This window comes from Sinocyclocheilus anshuiensis, unplaced genomic scaffold, assembly GCF_001515605.1.
Source record: "Sinocyclocheilus anshuiensis isolate Anshui unplaced genomic scaffold, SAMN03320099.WGS_v1.1 scaffold3245, whole genome shotgun sequence".
Lineage (NCBI taxonomy): Eukaryota > Metazoa > Chordata > Actinopteri > Cypriniformes > Cyprinidae > Sinocyclocheilus > Sinocyclocheilus anshuiensis.
The window spans coordinates 69,445-89,824 of NW_015554281.1; the positions used below are offsets into that span (position 1 = coordinate 69,445).

Consider the following 20,380-nt stretch of genomic DNA (forward strand, 5'->3'; position numbering starts at 1 on the left):
GTGTGTGTGTGACTGGGGAAAGTACACAGATGTGGTGTCCTGTGATGTGCAAAGCTTAAATGTCAGAGTCCATTCAGCAGTGAGTAAGGTCCGCAGAAATGCTGCTTGTTTTTCTCCGTTTCCCTGAAACCCCAGCGCTTAGAATACATTCTCTACACATCAGTGGGTCTCCAAACTAGAAGTCTATTACCTCGAAAGAAAACTCTCTTTAGAAAACTCTAAAATATTGATAGCCTCTAATAATCCACTGTATTGCTATGAGACACAGTTTCCTAAGGTGTGTGTATTCTTTTGGTCCATGCTCACTTCGTTATTACTTATTTGCACTGATATGTACCAAAATGAGCTGGAAAATCTGCCATCGACAGCTTTTTTACTTGATGTATGAGAAGTTTTGCACTGGGTGTGTGTGTAAGCATCAACGTTCAGCATTAAGAGGTATTGCTACAGATTCAGGTCAGTCTCTTGTTCAACAGCTGTATTTGTGTTGAGAACACTATGGTCGGAGATGGAGTAAACACTTGTGTAATTTAGTCATGGCACAGTTGTCGAGAATACATGGTTTCCTACGTCTCATAAATCAAGTGTTTGTGATGCATGGATACATCAGAATAGACTAGAGAGAGGGGGGGTGGGGGGCTTTGGTGTACTATTTAGATCATGAGAGAAGCAGTGACTGACCAAGGTCAATAGTCAAACAGTCAGACAGCGGTCTGTCATTCTACTCTGTTTTGAACAGGCATCTCATCCTCACCCTCTCTGGTTCTGTCTTCAAATACCCTTCTTTTCTAATCTCTCTCTTACTCGTTCAGTGCTTCACCAGAATGTCTGCTGTTAAACACTAGAATCAGTTTGTTTTTCCTCCCAGAGTTTTGCATTTCAGAAATACAATTCCCAGAGTCCTTTGCTCAGAGGCTCAGTGTGCATGCGTTTACATGCGCTGTGCATCCATAATGTCCAGGTACTTAGCCTCGATGATCCTGGGCAGCAGATAGTTCCTAAAACAGAGACAATATTACATCAATTATGTTAATTACATACAAACAGATAATTAAGAAAATATATATTTGACTTTTATTTGTTTTATATTTTTTTATTAAGAAATGCATTTTTAATGACATTTTTATAATTATTTATTAATGAATAATTATGCATTAAGAAATTTAATTATATAATTATTGAAAAGGAAATCACAAAAGTGCTTCAATTTTTAATAATATTTGAAATATTTTTTGCTAACAAATTATGTGGTGCAACAAACAAAATCACGTGGAGCAACCAACATGCGGGAAAAAAACAATTAATAACATAAAATAGGACATGACTGACCTGGTCAGTAAGGTCAGTAAGTCTCTTAAAATACCAGGGGCCGTATGTATAAAGCCGCTCAAAGTAAAAGTTTAGTCTTAAGTGTGTCAAAATTCTAAGAATGACGTAATTTTACTCTTATTCCTAGACTTAAGAATAAGAGTGATTCATAAAGGTTCCTAAGTGTTAAAAGAGGTCTCAGCTCCTAAATTATTTAAGAGAGCTGGAGAGGTCTCCTAACCTAGTTAGAAGTAATAAGATGGCAGCAAAGAGGAGACGACAAACACTTTCCAGTGAAAATATATTGGACTTATATGATAATATGGAGTTGATAAAACGATACAAAGTCTTTTTTGATAAAAACTTTAACTGATAAAGTAAAAAATGTAATAACCTCTTCCACTCAACAAGTCAATGCTCTAACAGCAGAAATGAAAGTAGGTGAACTCCCCTTTATGACGTCATGGGAGAGTCTCGGAATGTAGATAACGTTTGTCCAAGAAATTTATTTTGTTGCTAGGTTTTTGAAAAAAGTCTCTAAAGGGATGCGGAAGTCACTAAATCTAGTGACAAAATCACTAAATTGGCAACATTGGCACATTGACTACAACATACGTTATTTACATTTCATTGGTCCTCTTGTTTTTGCATGTGTTCATAATTTCTTTGTATGACAGCATGCCAAAAATTATGACTGCACAATTTGGCATGTTTCATTGCATTATTGTCACAAATAAAACAACTGACTCTAAGCAACTATGCAATATGCTTACAAAATCTTGAACATTCATTTATTTATTTATTTTTTAATTAAGGGTGAAATTTCCTAGGCTGGACCTCACTTTTGGCCACTACTATATGGCAATTAATTAACTTTCCAACTGACCGCCAAACCATATTGCAAAAACAAGCCACTTTTATGAGGATTGTGGGCTTTCATGGAGTTGTTGGAGCCACTGATTGAACTCATGTTCACATCATTGCTCTAACTGTAAATGAGGAGACATACCATTAAACAAAGCATTAGTAATAATTTGTGATAATTTTGCACAATGCAAAGCATTTAAAAATACATTTAAATTAAAATATTTCAGTCTTAATTAAATGATTTTATTGTAGTTACATTAAATGATTGGTGTTGTGCTGCTGTGACTTTACATGAGCAGGCTCACTATTGGCTGATTCAGAGGTCGAGGTCGGCCATTTTGTGTTGACATCATTGTAGTCCTTAGTTCACAACACTTAAGTGTCACCTCAGTCAACACTTAAGAATCAGTCTTAGACTTTACTGAAAGCTGCTTTTAGCTTCTTTATAAAAGTCTCCTACTCTTAGAAAAGTCCTACTTTTTACTAAGAATTTTTTGACACTTGAGTCAAAGCTTAAGACTATTCTTAAGAGCATTTCTGAGAAGTTTTATACATACGGGCCCTGATGTTTTTTGTTTGTTTTAACCAGATAAGATAAGTTTAGGTTGTAAAATATCATGTTCTGTGACTACCCAAAAATATAGTATTCACAATATTTGCAATATTTTACGCATGCACGTGCACAGCAAATCACACACTACATAACAGACGGGAGCTAAAGGCATTTCAGTACTCACCTGATGGGTATGAGGATAAACATTAGCAGAGGAAAGATCATCTTCATATACGGGAGAGGGTACATCCCAAACGCACACAGAAAAAGCAGCTGCACCATCTGAAGGAAAGTGAAGTAATGGATCTTCCTCTGCGGCACCTTGCGGATGTAGTGAGTGGGAGGGTAGGACCTCTGAGAAAGAGTGAAAGAGAGATAAAGAAAAGAAAGAAAGATAGTATATAGCTGTCATAATGCAGATAAATACAACTGTATAACCCTGAGCATCTTGACTGATGGGATTCGGTCACAGTATGGACACTGGTCACATACACGAGTCTCCACAATACGGATATAAATCAGATCTATTGCTGGGCTATATGCAAATGAATGGAGATCAAGTCCATGATTACATGTCCAGATTTTTCTACTCTTTTAATCCCATAGGGCAAACAGTGTTTAAGTTTGTGGTTGCTACAGCCTTGTGTCTCATCTACGATTACTTGTTCAAGTCTAGCTTATTAATGAGATCAACAAGTGTGTTTAATATATTAATATATTTAATTAATAATTTAATAATATCTAGTATGTACGTGTTATGCTTAAAAAACAAGTTAAAACGAAATACATTACTGTTCAAAGGTTTGGGGCCTGCTTTTATTCAGCGAGGCATTTATAAAAACATTTATAATGTAACAAAAGATTTCTATTTCAAATAAATGCTGTTCTTTTGAACTCTCTATACATCAAATAATCCTGGTAAAAACAGCTTTCAACCTTGATAATTTTAAGAAATTTGTTTATATGTTTATATATTAAATATAGTATAAATTATATGAATATAAATATATACATGTAAATATTTTCAAAATATATACTTTATGTGTGTGTATTTAATATATACATAATAAATATACACAGAACACACACATATATTATGTGAACAAAAACTTTTATTTTGGATGCGATTAATCGTTTGACAGCACTAAAACGTATATTAACTTAATAGTTAAGAAAAATAGTTTTAAGAGGTTAAAAGTTAATAGAAATATCAAACAATTTGGGTCAAATCAAAAATCATTTTGCTAAATCATTCTGCTTTTGGGAAGTGCTTAATATTTTCTGCCAATTTGTATTGGATCTTTTGTTTTGAAGACTTTTATAGCTTTGTGTAATATCTCATATGCATCTCATACCACCTCCTGATCCATCTCAAATGCTTCTTGAGGGCATTTATACTTAGCTATCCGATCAGCAAAAATGCACAAAGCATCCAGCCACAAAATGCATCACTTGGTACAAAGACATTTACATCCATGACAGGTAGAGAGCGCTCTGATGCTTTATTTGCACAGCGGGTGCTCCTCTCTCTCTCTCTCTTCTGTGTTCTTATTTGTACAACACCTATGACTTTTATTTGCCTTTGTTTTCATCAAAGACGCACGCGCGCACACACTTACTTGTTCTTTGAGTAGCAGAGCCATGCGGTCGCACATTTGATTGCCGTCAATGGATGTGAGAGCGATGTGGAGGAAGAGCCCATAGAGCACAGGCTTAGGAATCCACTGCAGGGGCACCGGCAGCAGAAACAAGCTCACACCTATCAGGATGTTAGCCACGAGCGAGGTCACCCGCGTCTCCTTCACACTCACTATACTACACACACGCACATGTACACACACAGAGGAGTCATTTAAAACCAAGCACAGTGTGCCAATAGCTACTAGAATGACGTTTGTGCTTCACAGATTGATTGCGAGTGTAATTGTTTTTGGTGTGGGCTCACGTCTCGTAGAGGTGTCCTCCCTCCACCCTTTCCTCCACGATGGCTAGCTGTCTGACGTGCAGAGTGGAGTGCGGGAATGCAGCATGCATCCACGGCAAGCCCAGCACAGACATCAAAATATTAATCAAGCCAGACAGAGTCAGGTCCCAGTGATACGCCGTGCCCTTCAGTAACCTGTGGCACACACACAGTCACGACTCAACAGTGTTCAACAGCGACCAAGACCAATATACAATCTGACCCTTCAGGGGCAAAGCGTCCAGTTTCTAGCGATGTGTCATTTTTATGTCAATGCTGAAAGCCAATCATAATATATTTTATGTTTAATATGCAGCTAGGTAGAGCAGGACCAATGAGGTTTCAGTGTGAATTGGGCTTCATGTTGTCATGCAATAACCTACAGTTCAAAAGTTTGGGGTCTGTACCTTTTTTTTAATTAATTAAAATTAACAATTTTTTTTATTTTTTTATTAATAATGCTATTTGGCAAGGATGCAACTGATCAAAAGTGACGGTAAAGACATTTACAATATCAAAAAAGATCCATTTCTAATAAATGCTGTTTTTTTTTCATTTAATTTCTATTCATCAAAGTAGAGGTCTGCGCGTGACTGTTTTTTTTAGTCCCACTCCCGCAAGGTTCTATTCCGCACCCACCCACTCCCGCTATATATTCACTCTTTGTTCACCCGCTGTCCGCTTAGAATAATTTTCTTCCCGAAAAATTGTATTATTTTATTCACCTTGTCAAGAGACTTGAATTTATATGCATTATCTTAAGACAAAATTAATTTAATATTTTATGCAACACAGTAGGAAAAAAGTGTCAGAGAAAATAAAAATGTTGTACAAAAATTGTATTTCTTATTTTTATTCATCTTGTCAGGATACAATTCGTTTAACCTTTAAGTCCGGTCCCGCGGGAGAGCCGCAGGAATGCAGACCTCTACATCAAAGTATGCTGATTTTTATTTATTTATTTTTTTGTGAGCATCAAATCAGCAGATTAGAATGATTTCATGTGTAGCTGTAGAAAATGTATTAAAAAAGAAAACTGTTATTTTAAACTGCAATAATATTTCACAATATTTGTGTAAAAACATTATAGTAGTGTGTGCATCTTGGACCCCAAAGTGATTCCTCTAGCTGAGACAATTATTTATGAGTACTGTGTTCAGTGCCCTATTAGAAATTCCAAATAAATAAATTGCTTACCGTTTTAATCATGAAAATATGTTCATTAATATTATTTTAAATGACACATCACATTATATTATTAAAGTTAGGGGGTCAAATGAAACACTTCCCTTCCGTTTTAAGTTTTTCCTTTGCTAACTTGCTTAGCCCTCATTATGGTAATGATAATTTGCATAAAGATTAACCATGTTGTGTTGCTCATTTGTTGCTCTTTGAAAATAAATGAGTGTAGGATGCTATAAATCACAGCCAGTGAAAACACTCTTCAACATGAAATAGGCAGCTTGTCACTTATTACATTGTGCCTGGTTAGGTTAATGTTTAGGTGAAGTTCATTTTATCATTAATCATTTTAATAATCTGTAGTTTTCTGTAATGAAGCCACATGTATGAGTGGGATAGGATCTCAAAACACAAGTTTAGCTGAGACTAATTTAAAAAAAAAAGAACCTGTTTTCAGGCGCATTTGTGAGAGAAACGACGATGTTCTGGTCGATGAAGATGAGGAGAAACAGGAGGAAGCCCAGACCCATTGCACTCAGAACACTCGCTCTGCTCAGCTTATCCAGCGGGGCTATTTGAAACACCGGACCTTCATGGAAGTTAAACACTGGCACTGGAAGAGAACAAATAACAGTGAACCTCAGAACACAAACAGTCCCTCCAGCAGTCATCCAACAGTCATCAATAATTTTCCTCATGGATTATTTCTTGCAATCACCAGTAGTAACAGTAGCACAATTATAAAGAGTACTTACATACTTACACTTACATCTACAGGAAAATGTGATTAGTTACTCATTTATATGTTCATAGGAAGGTATGTGAGTGTACCTGCATATAATTTGCTACCTATTAAATTCTTATACAGTAAGTTAATTACAAAAATGCTACCCAATGTTTATTTTTTCCCACATGAAGTGTGAAGTGGCCCTGAATTTACACATTATTTGGAAGAAAACATTGGGCAGGATATGAAATAAAATACAAATAAATTTGGGGACTATATATAGCACACAACACTACAGCAAAGTTTTGGACTGTTTGGCCATTTCCTGCAAAAGCAGGCCTTTTTTGAGAGGCTGTGATTTGATCTCATTTCGAATATGATCCTCTTGACTGCAGCATTGGAGTGCTGAGTGAACGTTTAAAGAGCCTGAGGTAAGAAGTAAAATCTCACTCTGATAACCAAGTTAAACTCCCACACCGAACTGATGACAGAGGAGTTGGAGGAATAATGTAGTGATAGTCGGAGTGAGTGGCTTTGCTGTAATATGCTGGCAGTAAGAGAAGGAGAGTACAGGCAGTGTGTGTGTGTGTGTGAGAATGTCTAAGTGTTGGTAGGGGTGTACATTTTGGCAAGCCTTCTTGGACACAGACTGAGCCAAAATTGAACTGATTCTCAGTACGGAATCTTTTCTGCTATTTGCATGTAATTTCAAAATTGCTGCTTAAATGCTGCATTTTGACATATTGAAGATAATCCCCCAATATGATTAAAAAATTTGCATAGTAAAACAGTTTTATCATTATGAGTGTTTTGATTTTTCTCTGCTTAAATTATACCATAAATGAACTCACATTTTTCACTTTTCACAGTTTTAAATACTATTATGATTAAAACAAAAAAACTTTAATACTGAATGACTAATACGAAGTGAAATAGTATAATGAATACAAAAATAACCTAATGTAAATGATAAAGAATGTTTCATGTCAAATAAAAAAATAACAATAGCAAAAAAAAAAAACATTAATAAGTAATAATGATAAAAAGATCTAATATAATCTAATATAACTAATATAAAAAATAACACTACAAACAAAACACTAATCATAAATATTAGTACAATGAGAAATAATATAAATAATACGATATAATAAATATTAAAATAATATAAGGAAACACATTTTGTGTAAAAATAATAATAATAATAAAAACACAAACAAATGTTAAATGAGCATTTAAATAATATAATTAATATAAAATAGATCTAATTAATAATAGTAAGAAATGCAAATACAAAAAAAATAAAAAAAATAAATAAAACTAACTAATTCCAGAAAAGGTTCAACATAGTTTCTGGAAAATTTAAGAAGGTTAAAACAAAAATTTTTTTTTTTTTTTTGAGTGACACATATTGTACTTGTCAAATGTTTTGGATATAAATGACCAATCATCAAATGGAAAACTGTATTGAAGAGCTGTAATGTTTGCACATGTATATGTTAGTGTCTCTGTGTGTGCAACATGAACACATATAGTGACTCACAGGCAATGTCGTTGAAGACGTATGATCCCACATAAGAGAAGACAAGCACTGAGATAGGCAGAGCACAGTCGGACAGAATCTCTCTCATCTTCACATGCAGAAACGGACTGCCAGGAAAAATGAAAGATGGGGGTGTCAAAACAGTCTTCTAGCACTCTTTAAAATCCCCATCAGTGTGTGTGTGTGTGTGTGAGACAGGGAGAGCTCCTCACCTCCTCCTGAACTGGTACAGTGTGTATCCCACCCACAGTGTGCCCAGCATGAGGAGAAGAAAGAGAAGAGGCCGTGCCCGCGTGCACAGAATGAAGGATTCTGGGAGAGTCACGGGCCCTGTCTCTGTTAGGTTCAGTTCCCCTAAATGTAAACTTCCACTGATGCGATTCAGCTCCGCCGCACTCCCATTGGCCAAAGTGGGAGCATGGTAGTACTCATGAAAGACTGTAAAAGAGATATCAACATAAGGTATCACTATTTATATACTGTAAGAATAGGTCAAAATGAATGTACAGTATACAGTATGTCAAAAATCAGCATTTACTATATGCATTGTGTAAATGTTTTTCAATCATCAATAAGAACTTTCAAAGCATAACATTTTTCTTCTGTACCACGTCTTCATGAAATAATTGGTTTAAATGATTTCAATTATTGATGGAAAAACACAATTGGCTCAAGTAAAATTGTTGCCAAACATTGTGAGGACTACTATTAAAAATACTTTCACACTACTAAATTGCATAAATAAAAAAAAAAAAACATGAAATACAAATTATTTATTTTATTTTCTAAGATAAAGAGTCTTTGCCATTGTACTGGCAAGACTGCTTTAAAAAAATACAGTATATAATACTGCAAGTCTGAAATCCATGTTTACCGTATGTAATGTGTAGAAGTATTGAAAGTAGGCCTGGGCAATAAAACGGTATTGATATTTATCGACGGTACACCTTCTTCGATAACGATATAAAAACTTTTTGATATAGCGCACGATATAGGCACGTGCTATGAGTGACGCAGACAGCACACACAAACACGAACACATGCTGAATTGAGTGCTATGCTTGCCTGTGATGAGGAGATTGTGAATAAAAAAATGAATATTAGTCGAATTTAAAATAAACAATTGCATTTGAATGTTAGGTGTGCATCAGGGAGCGTCATCAGTGATAATGATGTAAGTGATGTTGTTGCATTTTAATGTTTAGTCTAGCCCACGAGATGCGCCGCTGCTGTGTTATGCATTCAAAATATTAGAGAAATATAGAAGCTCAGTGCGGAGAAGATCTTGATTAGTTGAAAACCGAAACCAAGCCATTCACACAAGATGCATATTCAGCGCACTTTTTAGACGGACAGACTGCTGCACTCACGTCTCACACAAGAGATGTAGCCATGCAAAGTTAAAACAGTTTAAACTTTTAGAAAAAACGTCGCAAATTTGTGGAGGTTTATTCCTTTTCACTGCATCTCTTATGTTTTTAAATGCAATCTGCATTAATGGCGACTCGGCTCTTTGGATTAAGCAATGCATAAATACATGATGCTGTTTTGTTCATAATTGTTTATGCAATTTACGAAATTACATTTGATTAATATGAGTTAATTTAGACGTAATGCACGTTTTTTTATAGACAGTTATTTCTTTGCGTTGACAATTTAAATGTGCTGCATTATTTTGCTCATTGCGCCCTCCTGTGGCCTCGGGAGACAAGCCAAAAGATTCCTTGAAACCTATTTAATCTGCATATAAAACATTAGAAATTAGATATTTGTTTAATTTTTATTGTGTGTTTAACTGTTAAAACAAAAAAATATTTGTTGTTTGTCTCAATAAATTGGGTTAATTTAAAAATACAGTGGTTACATTTGAAAATGTTTTTCTATTTCTCTTTGTTTTAAAAAAGGTTATAAAAAATGTCAATAATTATCGATACCGAACGATATAAAACACTATAGCATTGATAAATTTTTTAGCCCTAATTGAAAGTGACAGACTTTTAAAGTAACATTTTCTCTGTGCCATCTTTATTGAAGAATTGGTTTAAACAATCATGATTATTGATGGAATTTTGTAGAATCTTGTTTACAGCCAATAGAATCAACCAATGCTTGTTGATTATGATTATTGATGGAAAAAACACCTCTCAGGCAATGCAACAATTAATATAATTAGCAAATGTAATGATTACTACAAATTTTTTTAATAATAATCACATCTTATTTATTCATAATTGTAATAATTCAAAATATTAATTATGATTTATTTGTTATATAATTTATATTATTTTCAATTGTACTGGTAAGACTGCTTAAAAAGTACAGTCTAAAACCATCTTTTACGTTTGTTGTGTGTACGTTTTGAAGGCGTCAGCATGAATGTCTTCCAAAGCGTAACATTTTTCCTGCGCCACATCTTTATTGAATAATTGGTTTAAACCAGGGGTGCCCACACTCGGTCCTGGAGGGCCGGTGTCCTGCAGAGTTTAGCTCCAACCCTAATCAAACACACCTGAAGCAGCTAATCAAGGTCTTACTAGGCATACTAGAAACTTCCAAGCAGGTGTGTTGAGGCAAGCTGGAGCTAAACTCTGCAGGACACCGGCCCTCCAGGACCGAGTTTGGGCACCCCTGGTGTAAACAGTCACAATTATTGACGGAATTTTTGTGGAATCTTGTTTACTGCCAATAACATCAACCATTGCTTTTTGCTGATAACACATGCACATTGTTTCGGTTCATGCACATTTTTGGGATGTCTTTCTTGAACGGCCTGTTTCACATCACAGCAGAGCGTTTCAAAGGAAGTGGGGTCAGGACTCTAATTTGGCCATTGTGAAGTGCTGAATTTCTTTTGTTCGAAGCGTTCTGTTGTTGATTTACTCCTGTGTTTTGGATCATTGTCATGTTGAATGACCCAACTTCTTTTGAGTTTCAGATCACAAACAGACTCTCTGACATTCTGCTCCTGATATAACTAGGAATTCGTTGGTCCCTCAGTGACTCCAAGCCTTCCAGACCCTGAGGCAGCAAAACAGCCCCATATCATTACACTCACCCACAATCCTTCACAGCCGCAATGATGTTTTGGCAATGGTACGGAGAGTTTTGTTCTTTTCATTTATTTTAAGTATATTAAAAAATCCAACTCTCTCAAGTGCAAATGACACCACTATCAAAATGCATTATGTTGGTCACTATTAAAAAATATATATTTTTTACAATTATTAATTTAAGTTTTAATAGTTTATTTTTCCATTATTACCATTTTCCTGATAAGACAGGTAAGTTTTTAACAGAAGAGTTATTTTTCTTTATGTGTCTATTGGAATATGTGACCTTATTGCATATGTGGCAATTTAAAAAGCAATTCAAAAATAATTCAAAAGTAATCACATTATGTTACTTTAATTTTGTGGTGCATTACTGATTAAATAGGTTCATAATTAATCATTTGTACAGTATATATTTATTTATTAGCTACATCTCTGGTTCAGTGTCACTTCTTTAGAGATGCAACGGTTTCTCCTTGCAACTGGTAAAGTATTTGTAGCACAGCAGTTTTTAGGGAAGGCTTGTTTTATTTTAAAGGCAAGTGACGCTTGTTTTCTATTTATTGAAGCGGTTTCAGCACACATCAGACTGGCTTCGTCTTCTAGGAAACACAGCAATGGTCCTGAACTGATGGTGCTAATCTGCCTGACTCTAGGCATAAATCTTCCGAAATCCTTTGCAAACATTGAGCTATATGAGTTCTTTTTTTGAGGTTTCCTGAAGTCCCTTTTGATCAGACTAGATTGCTCTTGAGCACAATTGTTTGCTGAAGAACAACTAACATGCTGCTTTCCATTCAGGATGGCAGGTCAAACCCACAGCTGAGTCCAATTACCTTCTTTTCAAGAGGTCAGTATTATAGAAGTTATCTTGATTGTTTAACACATTTGTTCAATAAAGACAAGGCACTGCAAAATGGCTTGTGTGTGTGGTTCTAAGTAAGGCCAGTCACATGGGGAAGCTGTCACCTAAAAATATTTTTCAGCAACTGTAAGGTGTTAAATATTTGAAACATTAGCCCCTTTGACACAGTAATACCAGTAAATTGCCGTAAAATTACCAGAAAGACTTTACCGGTAAATACAAAAATGCACTGTTCACACAGACAATGATGTTCCGTCTTTTTTACCAGTAAAGCACCATTCACACATCACTTTAAAAATACCGGTAAATTCTGTGACATCATTAGCCGGAAATGACCTCTAAACGGTTGCATTGTGTTTTGTTGATGTTTACATTTCTGTGTCAAATTCATGCAGCTGCTTTTGACCTAGAGACATCATATTAGACGACTTTAGACATTTCTTTGACTTCCGTAAACAGCGTGGAGTAAATGCGTCATCTGTGTCAAAATGTTATGATTGGCCCAGAGTAAAAATCTTATGTCTTACGTTCAAAAATCTTACGTTGTGAACTCGTACATGCTCATACTGGTAATCTTGTTCTGGGTTCACACAGAGCACATTACCGGTAATTTACTGGGAATGTTACAACTTCTCATACCAGTAAATTGCCAGAACGAATTTACCAGTATTTTTCTAAAAATGAAAGTAGATTTTAGCTTGAAATGTGTTTTCAGAAAAAGTCTACTGTTTTTTTTAAATATCAGGGCAGGACAAATTGTCACTTTTATATTGAGACATTTTATCACATATATTTCACATTTTTATTTTATACCATTTTTTTATTACAATATTTTCTTATCTTTTGAATTAAAATTTTTACTAAAAAGCCAATAATTGGCTTTAACACAATTTTTTTTTTACAGAAATCAATACTTTTATTCAGCGAGCACACATTAAATTGATCAATATTATCAGTAAAGAAATGCACAATATTACAAAAGACTTTAATTTCAAATAAATGTTCTTCTTTTAAACTTTCTATTCATCAAAGTATCCTGACATAAATGTATCATGGTGCCCACCAAAATATTAAGTGGCATAACTGTTTTCAACAGTGATAATGATAAGAAAAATATTTATTTGAATCAGCAAATTAGAATGATTTCTGAAGGATCATGTGACACTGAAGACTGGAGTAATTCCAGTGTTGTCAATTTCTTTCAAAGGAAAGTAGCTAAAGGCAGCTTAAAAAGTTGCAAAAAGTCGCTAGATGACGTCATACTCTAATTAGCATATTCACGACATCATTGCGTCATATTGCCTTTTACATTTGTTTGCATCTCTGTGCTCACATACTGTATTTTAATGCAGCCAAATTCTCAATAAAACCATTCATTTATATATTTTAGAGTTTCTGTTGTCAGACAGCGGGATGAATATGAAATAGTGACTGAAACACGGCCCATTAAGACTACATAACCAGCTCTCCCTTCCAAGATGTTAATCTGAACAAAAATCCTGATTTTATAATTGAGCCGTCATCTGATGAAATCGAATACACATAAGACAAGACAAAGACATTGCCTGTGCTCTGATTTTGGCTATATGCATATAAAATTAGAGACGCAACAGTATATCTATTTTAACTGAAAGCCCTGCTCTTCTCAGCCACTCGCTGAACAGAGCAGACGCAGAGAGAGAGTGGTGTGTGCACGCTGGGAAAGCAAGACCTCGCGCTTGTGTGTCAGTACTGGTGAGTCTCAGAAACTAAATAAGGTTTGTCCAAAAAATTGCTTGATGTGTCGCTAGGTGCTTTTTTTGGGAAAAAGTCACTAGGGGGGTCTGAAAAGTCGTTAGACAACAAAGCAGGTAATGACTGCTGAAAATTCAGCTTTGCCATCACAGAAATAAATTACATTTAAAATATATGAAAATAGTTGATGGTTCTATGCATCGATTCTGGATCTGATGAAGGCAGGTCTGAATGCAAGCTTACAGCCGATTGTAAAAAATGATTGGAGAAGTGTGACAGCATCTTTCCATTATCACTAAACAGCATCATGTGTTAAATGAACTGTATCGTTTTTCCTGGGCAGTAACAATGAAAATCTTGATTTCACAGCATAACAACTAGCTCCAGTCTCCCCAGTATTTCTTGTTAAGATCAGACTGTAATCTAATAATCATTCACACAGAAATCCAGATTATTTAAAGGGTTTGGCTGTGTATGCAGTATGTGTGTATGTAGCACTCACTCTTGACTGTGCCCTTAACTGCATCTGCTACAAAAGCAATGGAAATGAACAAAGCTATCACCTCTTCTATCGACCTGTGGGTCAAAAACAAGAACAACAAAAACATATCAGTATTCAAGCAGTGGCATCTGCACAATTACCTATATTTGTAGGTGTGTGTGTGTGTGTGTGTGTCTGACCTCTTGAAAAGCTTAACAAGCAGGCTAAGGTTGAAGACTCCTCCCATGATGAGGAAGAGGCTGTTCCATAGGCCGATACATGCATAAAATGCTGCGAAGTCCAGCTCATAATCATCACAGATACCCCTAATCACTGCAGCCACACAGAGACAAACCCACAGAAGCAACAACACAACATCCAGATCATTAGGAGCGAACAAAAACACAATCAACTCAAATCTCATAATGACACAGTAAATTATAACACACAGTAAATGTCCATCGTTTGATGTTTAAAGAACTGCTCCCAAACATTTAAAGAATTCCTGCTGTTATTCCCATGATAAACCACAAGACAAGATCTTTGATTGGGAAGGATCATTATTATAGATGGATGTGGCGGTTTTGTCCTCCTCTGTGCATTTTTATCCAATCAGAATTTCATTTTACTACAGCGAAACCATTTTTCAGGGCAACCCTCCTGCTGGTAACAGTGTGCGACTGCAGCCGCAGGAATGAGCTTTAGGAGGAAATCTCCTCTCAGCCAGGGCAAACATCAAACTTAGCCTAAACAAATGGCGGCCATATCGGACTCCCATCCTGCTGTTTGTGAGATTAAGAGTCTTGTTCCACCTCATCCTGTGGTTAGCAGAGCTCTCTAAACACTCAACGTCAAAGTATTCAACAAACAATGAGTGCTCATCTAAACACACCGCAAAAACGAAGCACGGTTTAGGACCAGACCGCAAACGAGAGCCAAGGTATGTGTGTATGTGAACGTGCATCTATTGTTGCACATGGAGGCATGTATGTACATACCGCTGATGAAAATAGCGATGGGCGCTGTGGTCAGTGGAATGACGAGAGGAGAGCCAGCACACAATGAGTAGATGATTCCACCTATACTCTGCCCGATGATCGTCTTCTGAACGTCTAATCAAGAGAGAAAACAACTCAGCCTGTGTGTGTGTGGAGACGTGGTGTGTGAAGAGCATATGTGTGTGTCTGTGTGTGAGTGATCACCAATCTCGCCCCGAGTGCTCTCGTCGTTGAGTGAGCCAAAAGCAATGGCGGGAAGCAGCACAGCGATGTAGAGGAAGATGGACGTCGTCATGAACTTGACCAGGGCTTTGTTATTACCCACTAATCCTGAAACACAAACATTTATAGAAAAAATAAGTCTCTAATGCTCACCAAGACTGGATTTATTTGATAAAAAATACAATAAAAACAGTACTATTGTGAAACATTATTACAATTAAAAATAACTGTTTTCTGTTTTAATTTTAAAATGTCATTTATTAACAGTCATTGCTCGAGTCTTCAGTGTCACATGATCCTTCAGAAATCATTGAATAAAATGCTGATTTAGTGCTCAAGAAACATTTATATTTATTATCTATGCTGAAAACAGTTGTGCTACTTAATATTTTTGTGGAAACAGTGGGGGGGTTTCAAGATTTTTTTGATAAAGTGGAGAACAGAATAAAAAAAAAAAAAGAAATATGTACCGTAACCAGTGTTGGGAGTAACGCATTACAGTAACATAGATGTCTTCACTGTCATTACTTTCCTATAATATATCCTTGTAAAGTAAAAGTACTAATATCCTTAAAAAATACTGACTCCAAACTTTTGAATGTAAGTGTAAAGAAATTACAATTATAACTAGAAATGTATCATTTATATACAGGTATAAATGGAATGTATATACTGTGTATATACAGAATATATAACTGGAATATTTCACTGCAAAACAGAAAAATCTAATTAATCAGTGTTTTTTTAACGGCTTATATCTAAATGAACTGTTTCACCAAAATGATTCAGACTTTTTAATGCAATAAGAGAAAGAGAGAGGAGAGTTCAGAAGAGCATATCTGATTATTTCCTCAGAATGCTCGGCTGTACTGTACAGTATATCTCTGTGAGGAATATAAAGTGACATAAAACCCAGAAATATAGCATTTTGTCATTTCTGTTTGTTCCTGGTCCAGCTTGTTACTAGACAAGCTCTTATGAAATCATCTAAACTACTGTCACATCTTTAAATATAACTAAGGACGTTAATAAGACCATTGGAGGACCATATGTCCTTTTTGAAAACACACAAAAAAAAACAATTTCCAGAACATCTGCAAAATGTGATCCTTTATGTTAAAAACGTTTGTAAGTTTATGCTTGACACACCATCAGTGAAGTCAGACGGGTAGAGAGGCAGTCGGCGACACAGATCCTCATAGATTCCTCTGCCCACTCTGAAAAAATCTCTACACTACACACATACAGAGAGAGAGGGAGAGAGAGGATTACTCAACACACACATGTACATACATCTACATGTATAAAAGTCAAAACATTTAAATACATTTACTGCAATACTGCAGCAGGAGAGGCACAGGATTAAAGCACATACACACATACACCAATTAAGCATAATACACCCCAAATCCTGCCGAATCACAGCAAATACACACACAAAAGCACATACACTCACACAACGCTTTACACTGCAAGGGAAGAGATACTGTGTTAAAGCAGACAAACAAACACACACTCTCTTACTGAAATCCTCACACACACAGACACACACGTCCACATACAGAAGCTCGGTGTAATCGCACTCACACAGGGCCCCCTGCACAGCAGAGAGAGAGACACAAGATGAGAGAACACAGATTCTGCAGACTAGAGAGAGAGACAGCCCAGTGTTAGAACAGCATTAGTACAATGCAAAAGCATTACAACTACATCAGCAAAGCACAGTCAAGACACCTGTTACATTACTCTAAATATCCATTAATGTAGCATCAGAAAACATCTGGCACGTGCATTTCAGAGAACTGCATTAGACTGGCTTAAGCATTTTATAAATAAAAAGCGCTCATAAAATGTGTACGGGTCAAAGACGAGATGTCACCATTTTGGTGTCCGCATCAAATTACATTTACAAATGTCATTTTAAATACATAAAAAACATCTTAAATGCAAGTAAATTGTCTACTTTCATATTTTTGATATTTTGAGACAATAAAATGTCAAAATATGGGGGAAATATTGTTCCAAAGTGTAAAATTGTCATTCAGTGTAATAGTCCGGACTTTGATTTTACCAAGTAAGTGGTAGTTTTCAAGTAAGTGTTGGCTGTGGTATATTAAACGGACTATGTCTTATTGCTTTTTTAAAGTATTTAAATAAACAGGGGACCTTTGTCCCTGACAATGCAGTTTATCAGAGATCATTTAGTGTAACAGGAATAAGAAGTTATTCTGAAATCAAATAAAAAACTGATAGTCATTCGACAGTCTGTGACATCATCAAATGGCTCCTGAAAGACCGTGTGGTGCTGCAGAAAAGTGAGTTTATTGCTCTTAAATACTTGATAATTTCATCTTTTCATGGTGCAGTAACATAGGTTACAAAAACACGTCATTCAGTGAAATGCCAAAAAACACTTTTATTGTTAGATTTTTTGAAAAAGAAGTAGATGTTGTGAATAATTGCGATTATCTTTACTGGTCAAGCTCACTGTTTGAAATAGGTGGCCATTTGGTTGCCTGCATTTAGGGTAATGGTTTTGTGGTCATTCGTCATTCAGGGTAATGGTTTTCGTCATTCAGGGTAATGGTTTTGTCATGCAGTGTAATGCAAATTCTCTGTTACACCACAGTGTCATCCATTACACTGAATGACAGTATCACTGTATAAATAACAATTTTAGCATCTTATTGATATTACAGATAAATGAGGAATGTTTAGCATTGACAAATGTGTTAAATTTAATAAATATTCATATTTGAATGCATTTTGACATTGTTAAATTTGTGTTATTGATTAATTATAGACACCCATGAACAGAGGGAGACGCTAGGCACTGTAAAAAACCAAAAAGCTAATAAAGTAAGTGTGGACCCAGTAGCTTAGGTGGCACTCTTAAAGCCTGTTCACACCAAGAACAATAACTATAAAATAACTATAACAGTAACTATGTTAGCCTCCACACCGATGAACAATAGCACTGTTCATTCTAAGCATGTGCTGCAGGTTTGTTGTCTACCACTTTAAATGCTGGAGCTCTTTAAAGTTGAATGGATTCTGATTGGCTGTCAATGCTTTTATCATTCATCAGCTGGAATAAAAAAATCCAACAATATTGTTTCTCTGCATTTATCGTTAGTTGTGCTGTGGAATCTGCTATTCTTTTATAGAATTTTTAATTATTTTTATTTTTATCTTTATCGTTGTCATGCTTGGTGTGAATGTGAATTTAGCCAGGAAAAGAGAAGGATATTGAGGATTGCAATTGTTGGAATAATAGCTTGCCAATATTTCTGGGCAGAGAGTCCCCCGTCACCACAGTATGTCACAAGTTCAAGAGAGATCACTGAGGGGATTCTCCACCCCAAATATTCATTCTGATAATGTAATTTATGTTGGCAAACAGAAAGTATTAATAAATATGGCTGCAAGCAGCAATTTTGAGGCCGAGCAAAGTTAGAAACGAAGTGACAAGCTAAGCAAGCATAGCAGGGGAGCATCAGTAAAATGCTTATTATATTTCAACATTTGCTTCTGCAGTCATTTACTCAGGAATATTATTAAAACAAATTTAATGACACAGATTTATGCTAAAAACATTTCAGTTATGGGAACAATGGCAATATTATCTCTCTTTTTGGCAAATCGTTATTCAGAGTAACAAACCATGGTCATTCAGCGTAACAGATATGTTTATGTAAAAATGAAACAATATACTTATTCTGACCTGTACATATTAAAATACAAAAAAGAATATGTGATCATACTAAATTTTAGTATATTTTAAATGACTTTCACTTCCTTACAAAAACTTTGTGCTGGCAAATGGGAAAACCTAGTGGTTTGAAGGACATTAACAAAGTATAAAGATTTAAAAATGAAAGTTAATTGATATTTGAGGGCTGCACTGTGATGCTTAATATTATTAAAACAAATTTAATGACACAGATTTATGCTAAAAACATTTCAGTTATGGGAACAATGGCAATATTATCTCTCTTTTTGGCAAATCGTTATTCAGAGTAACAAACCATGGTCATTCAGCGTAACAGATATGTTTATGTAAAAATGAAACAATATACTTATTCTGACCTGTACATATTAAAATACAAAAAAGAATATGTGATCATACTAAATTTTAGTATATTTTAAATGACTTTCACTTCCTTACAAAAACTTTGTGCTGGCAAATGGGAAAACCTAGTGGTTTGAAGGACATTAACAAAGTATAAAGATTTAAAAATGAAAGTTAATTGATATTTGAGGGCTGCACTGTGATGCTTAGAGTCTTTTAATATGCCATCAAATGATTCATGTTTTAAAGGGGTCATATGATGCGATTTCAATTTGTCCTTTCTCTTTGGAGTGTTACAAGCTCTTGGCAGTATGTGGAAAATAATGTGTTTTTTTAACCTTAAACCGCATAAACACATTTCATTACACCAAATACACAAAATAATGTTCTTTTTAGCAACATCATATGACCCTTTTAAATATGCCTAACAAGATTTTTTCGTATATAAGTATATAAATGGCATTTTAGTGTGTGTCTTTTGTCAAACATAGTAAAAAATACATGATTGTCACTATTTTTTGTTCAGAAAAATATAAAGTTAAACAGGACATATTCATGTATGGGGAAAAAAATAAATTTAAAGTTGTATTATACTTTTATTTTTTTGATGCTGGAAACACCCTTTTCATCTTTGACCCGTACACTTTTGTAATTGTGGATTTGTGTGTGCAGCTGTGCATATATATTTTTATAATTACATTTTTATTATACTTTAAAATGTATTTAATCTTTTTTTTTTTACTTGTGTGTATTAGTGTTTTGGCATCAGTATGACCTTATATTTTGTTCTATATATTTTAATTGTGAGTTTGCAG

General features: G+C 35.1%; 1 protein-coding gene across 4 annotated transcripts in view; it reads right to left on the reverse strand.

Annotated features, from left to right (window-relative positions):
• Positions 1 to 6: 6 nt before the first annotated feature.
• Positions 7 to 20,380, reverse strand: part of LOC107671338 (sodium bicarbonate transporter-like protein 11) — a 53,231-nt gene continuing 32,857 nt past the window's right edge. For 2 of the 4 annotated variants that reach the window (XM_016464228.1, XM_016464227.1), the window contains 13 exons: positions 17,081 to 17,140; positions 16,643 to 16,727; positions 15,476 to 15,601; positions 15,272 to 15,385; positions 14,474 to 14,606; positions 14,295 to 14,368; positions 8,356 to 8,581; positions 8,144 to 8,250; positions 6,321 to 6,486; positions 4,674 to 4,847; positions 4,348 to 4,543; positions 2,913 to 3,082; positions 7 to 998 (listed from right to left, as the gene is read on the reverse strand). In XM_016464228.1, coding sequence (XP_016319714.1) covers positions 932 to 998; positions 2,913 to 3,082; positions 4,348 to 4,543; positions 4,674 to 4,847; positions 6,321 to 6,486; positions 8,144 to 8,250; positions 8,356 to 8,581; positions 14,295 to 14,368; positions 14,474 to 14,606; positions 15,272 to 15,385; positions 15,476 to 15,601; positions 16,643 to 16,727; positions 17,081 to 17,140 — 1,698 coding nt within the window. In that variant the 3' untranslated portion in view covers positions 7 to 931. The remainder of the gene's footprint in view (positions 999 to 2,912; positions 3,083 to 4,347; positions 4,544 to 4,673; positions 4,848 to 6,320; positions 6,487 to 8,143; positions 8,251 to 8,355; positions 8,582 to 14,294; positions 14,369 to 14,473; positions 14,607 to 15,271; positions 15,386 to 15,475; positions 15,602 to 16,642; positions 16,728 to 17,080; positions 17,141 to 20,380) is intronic. The other 2 variants (XM_016464230.1, XM_016464229.1) reach the window with 1 other exon arrangement.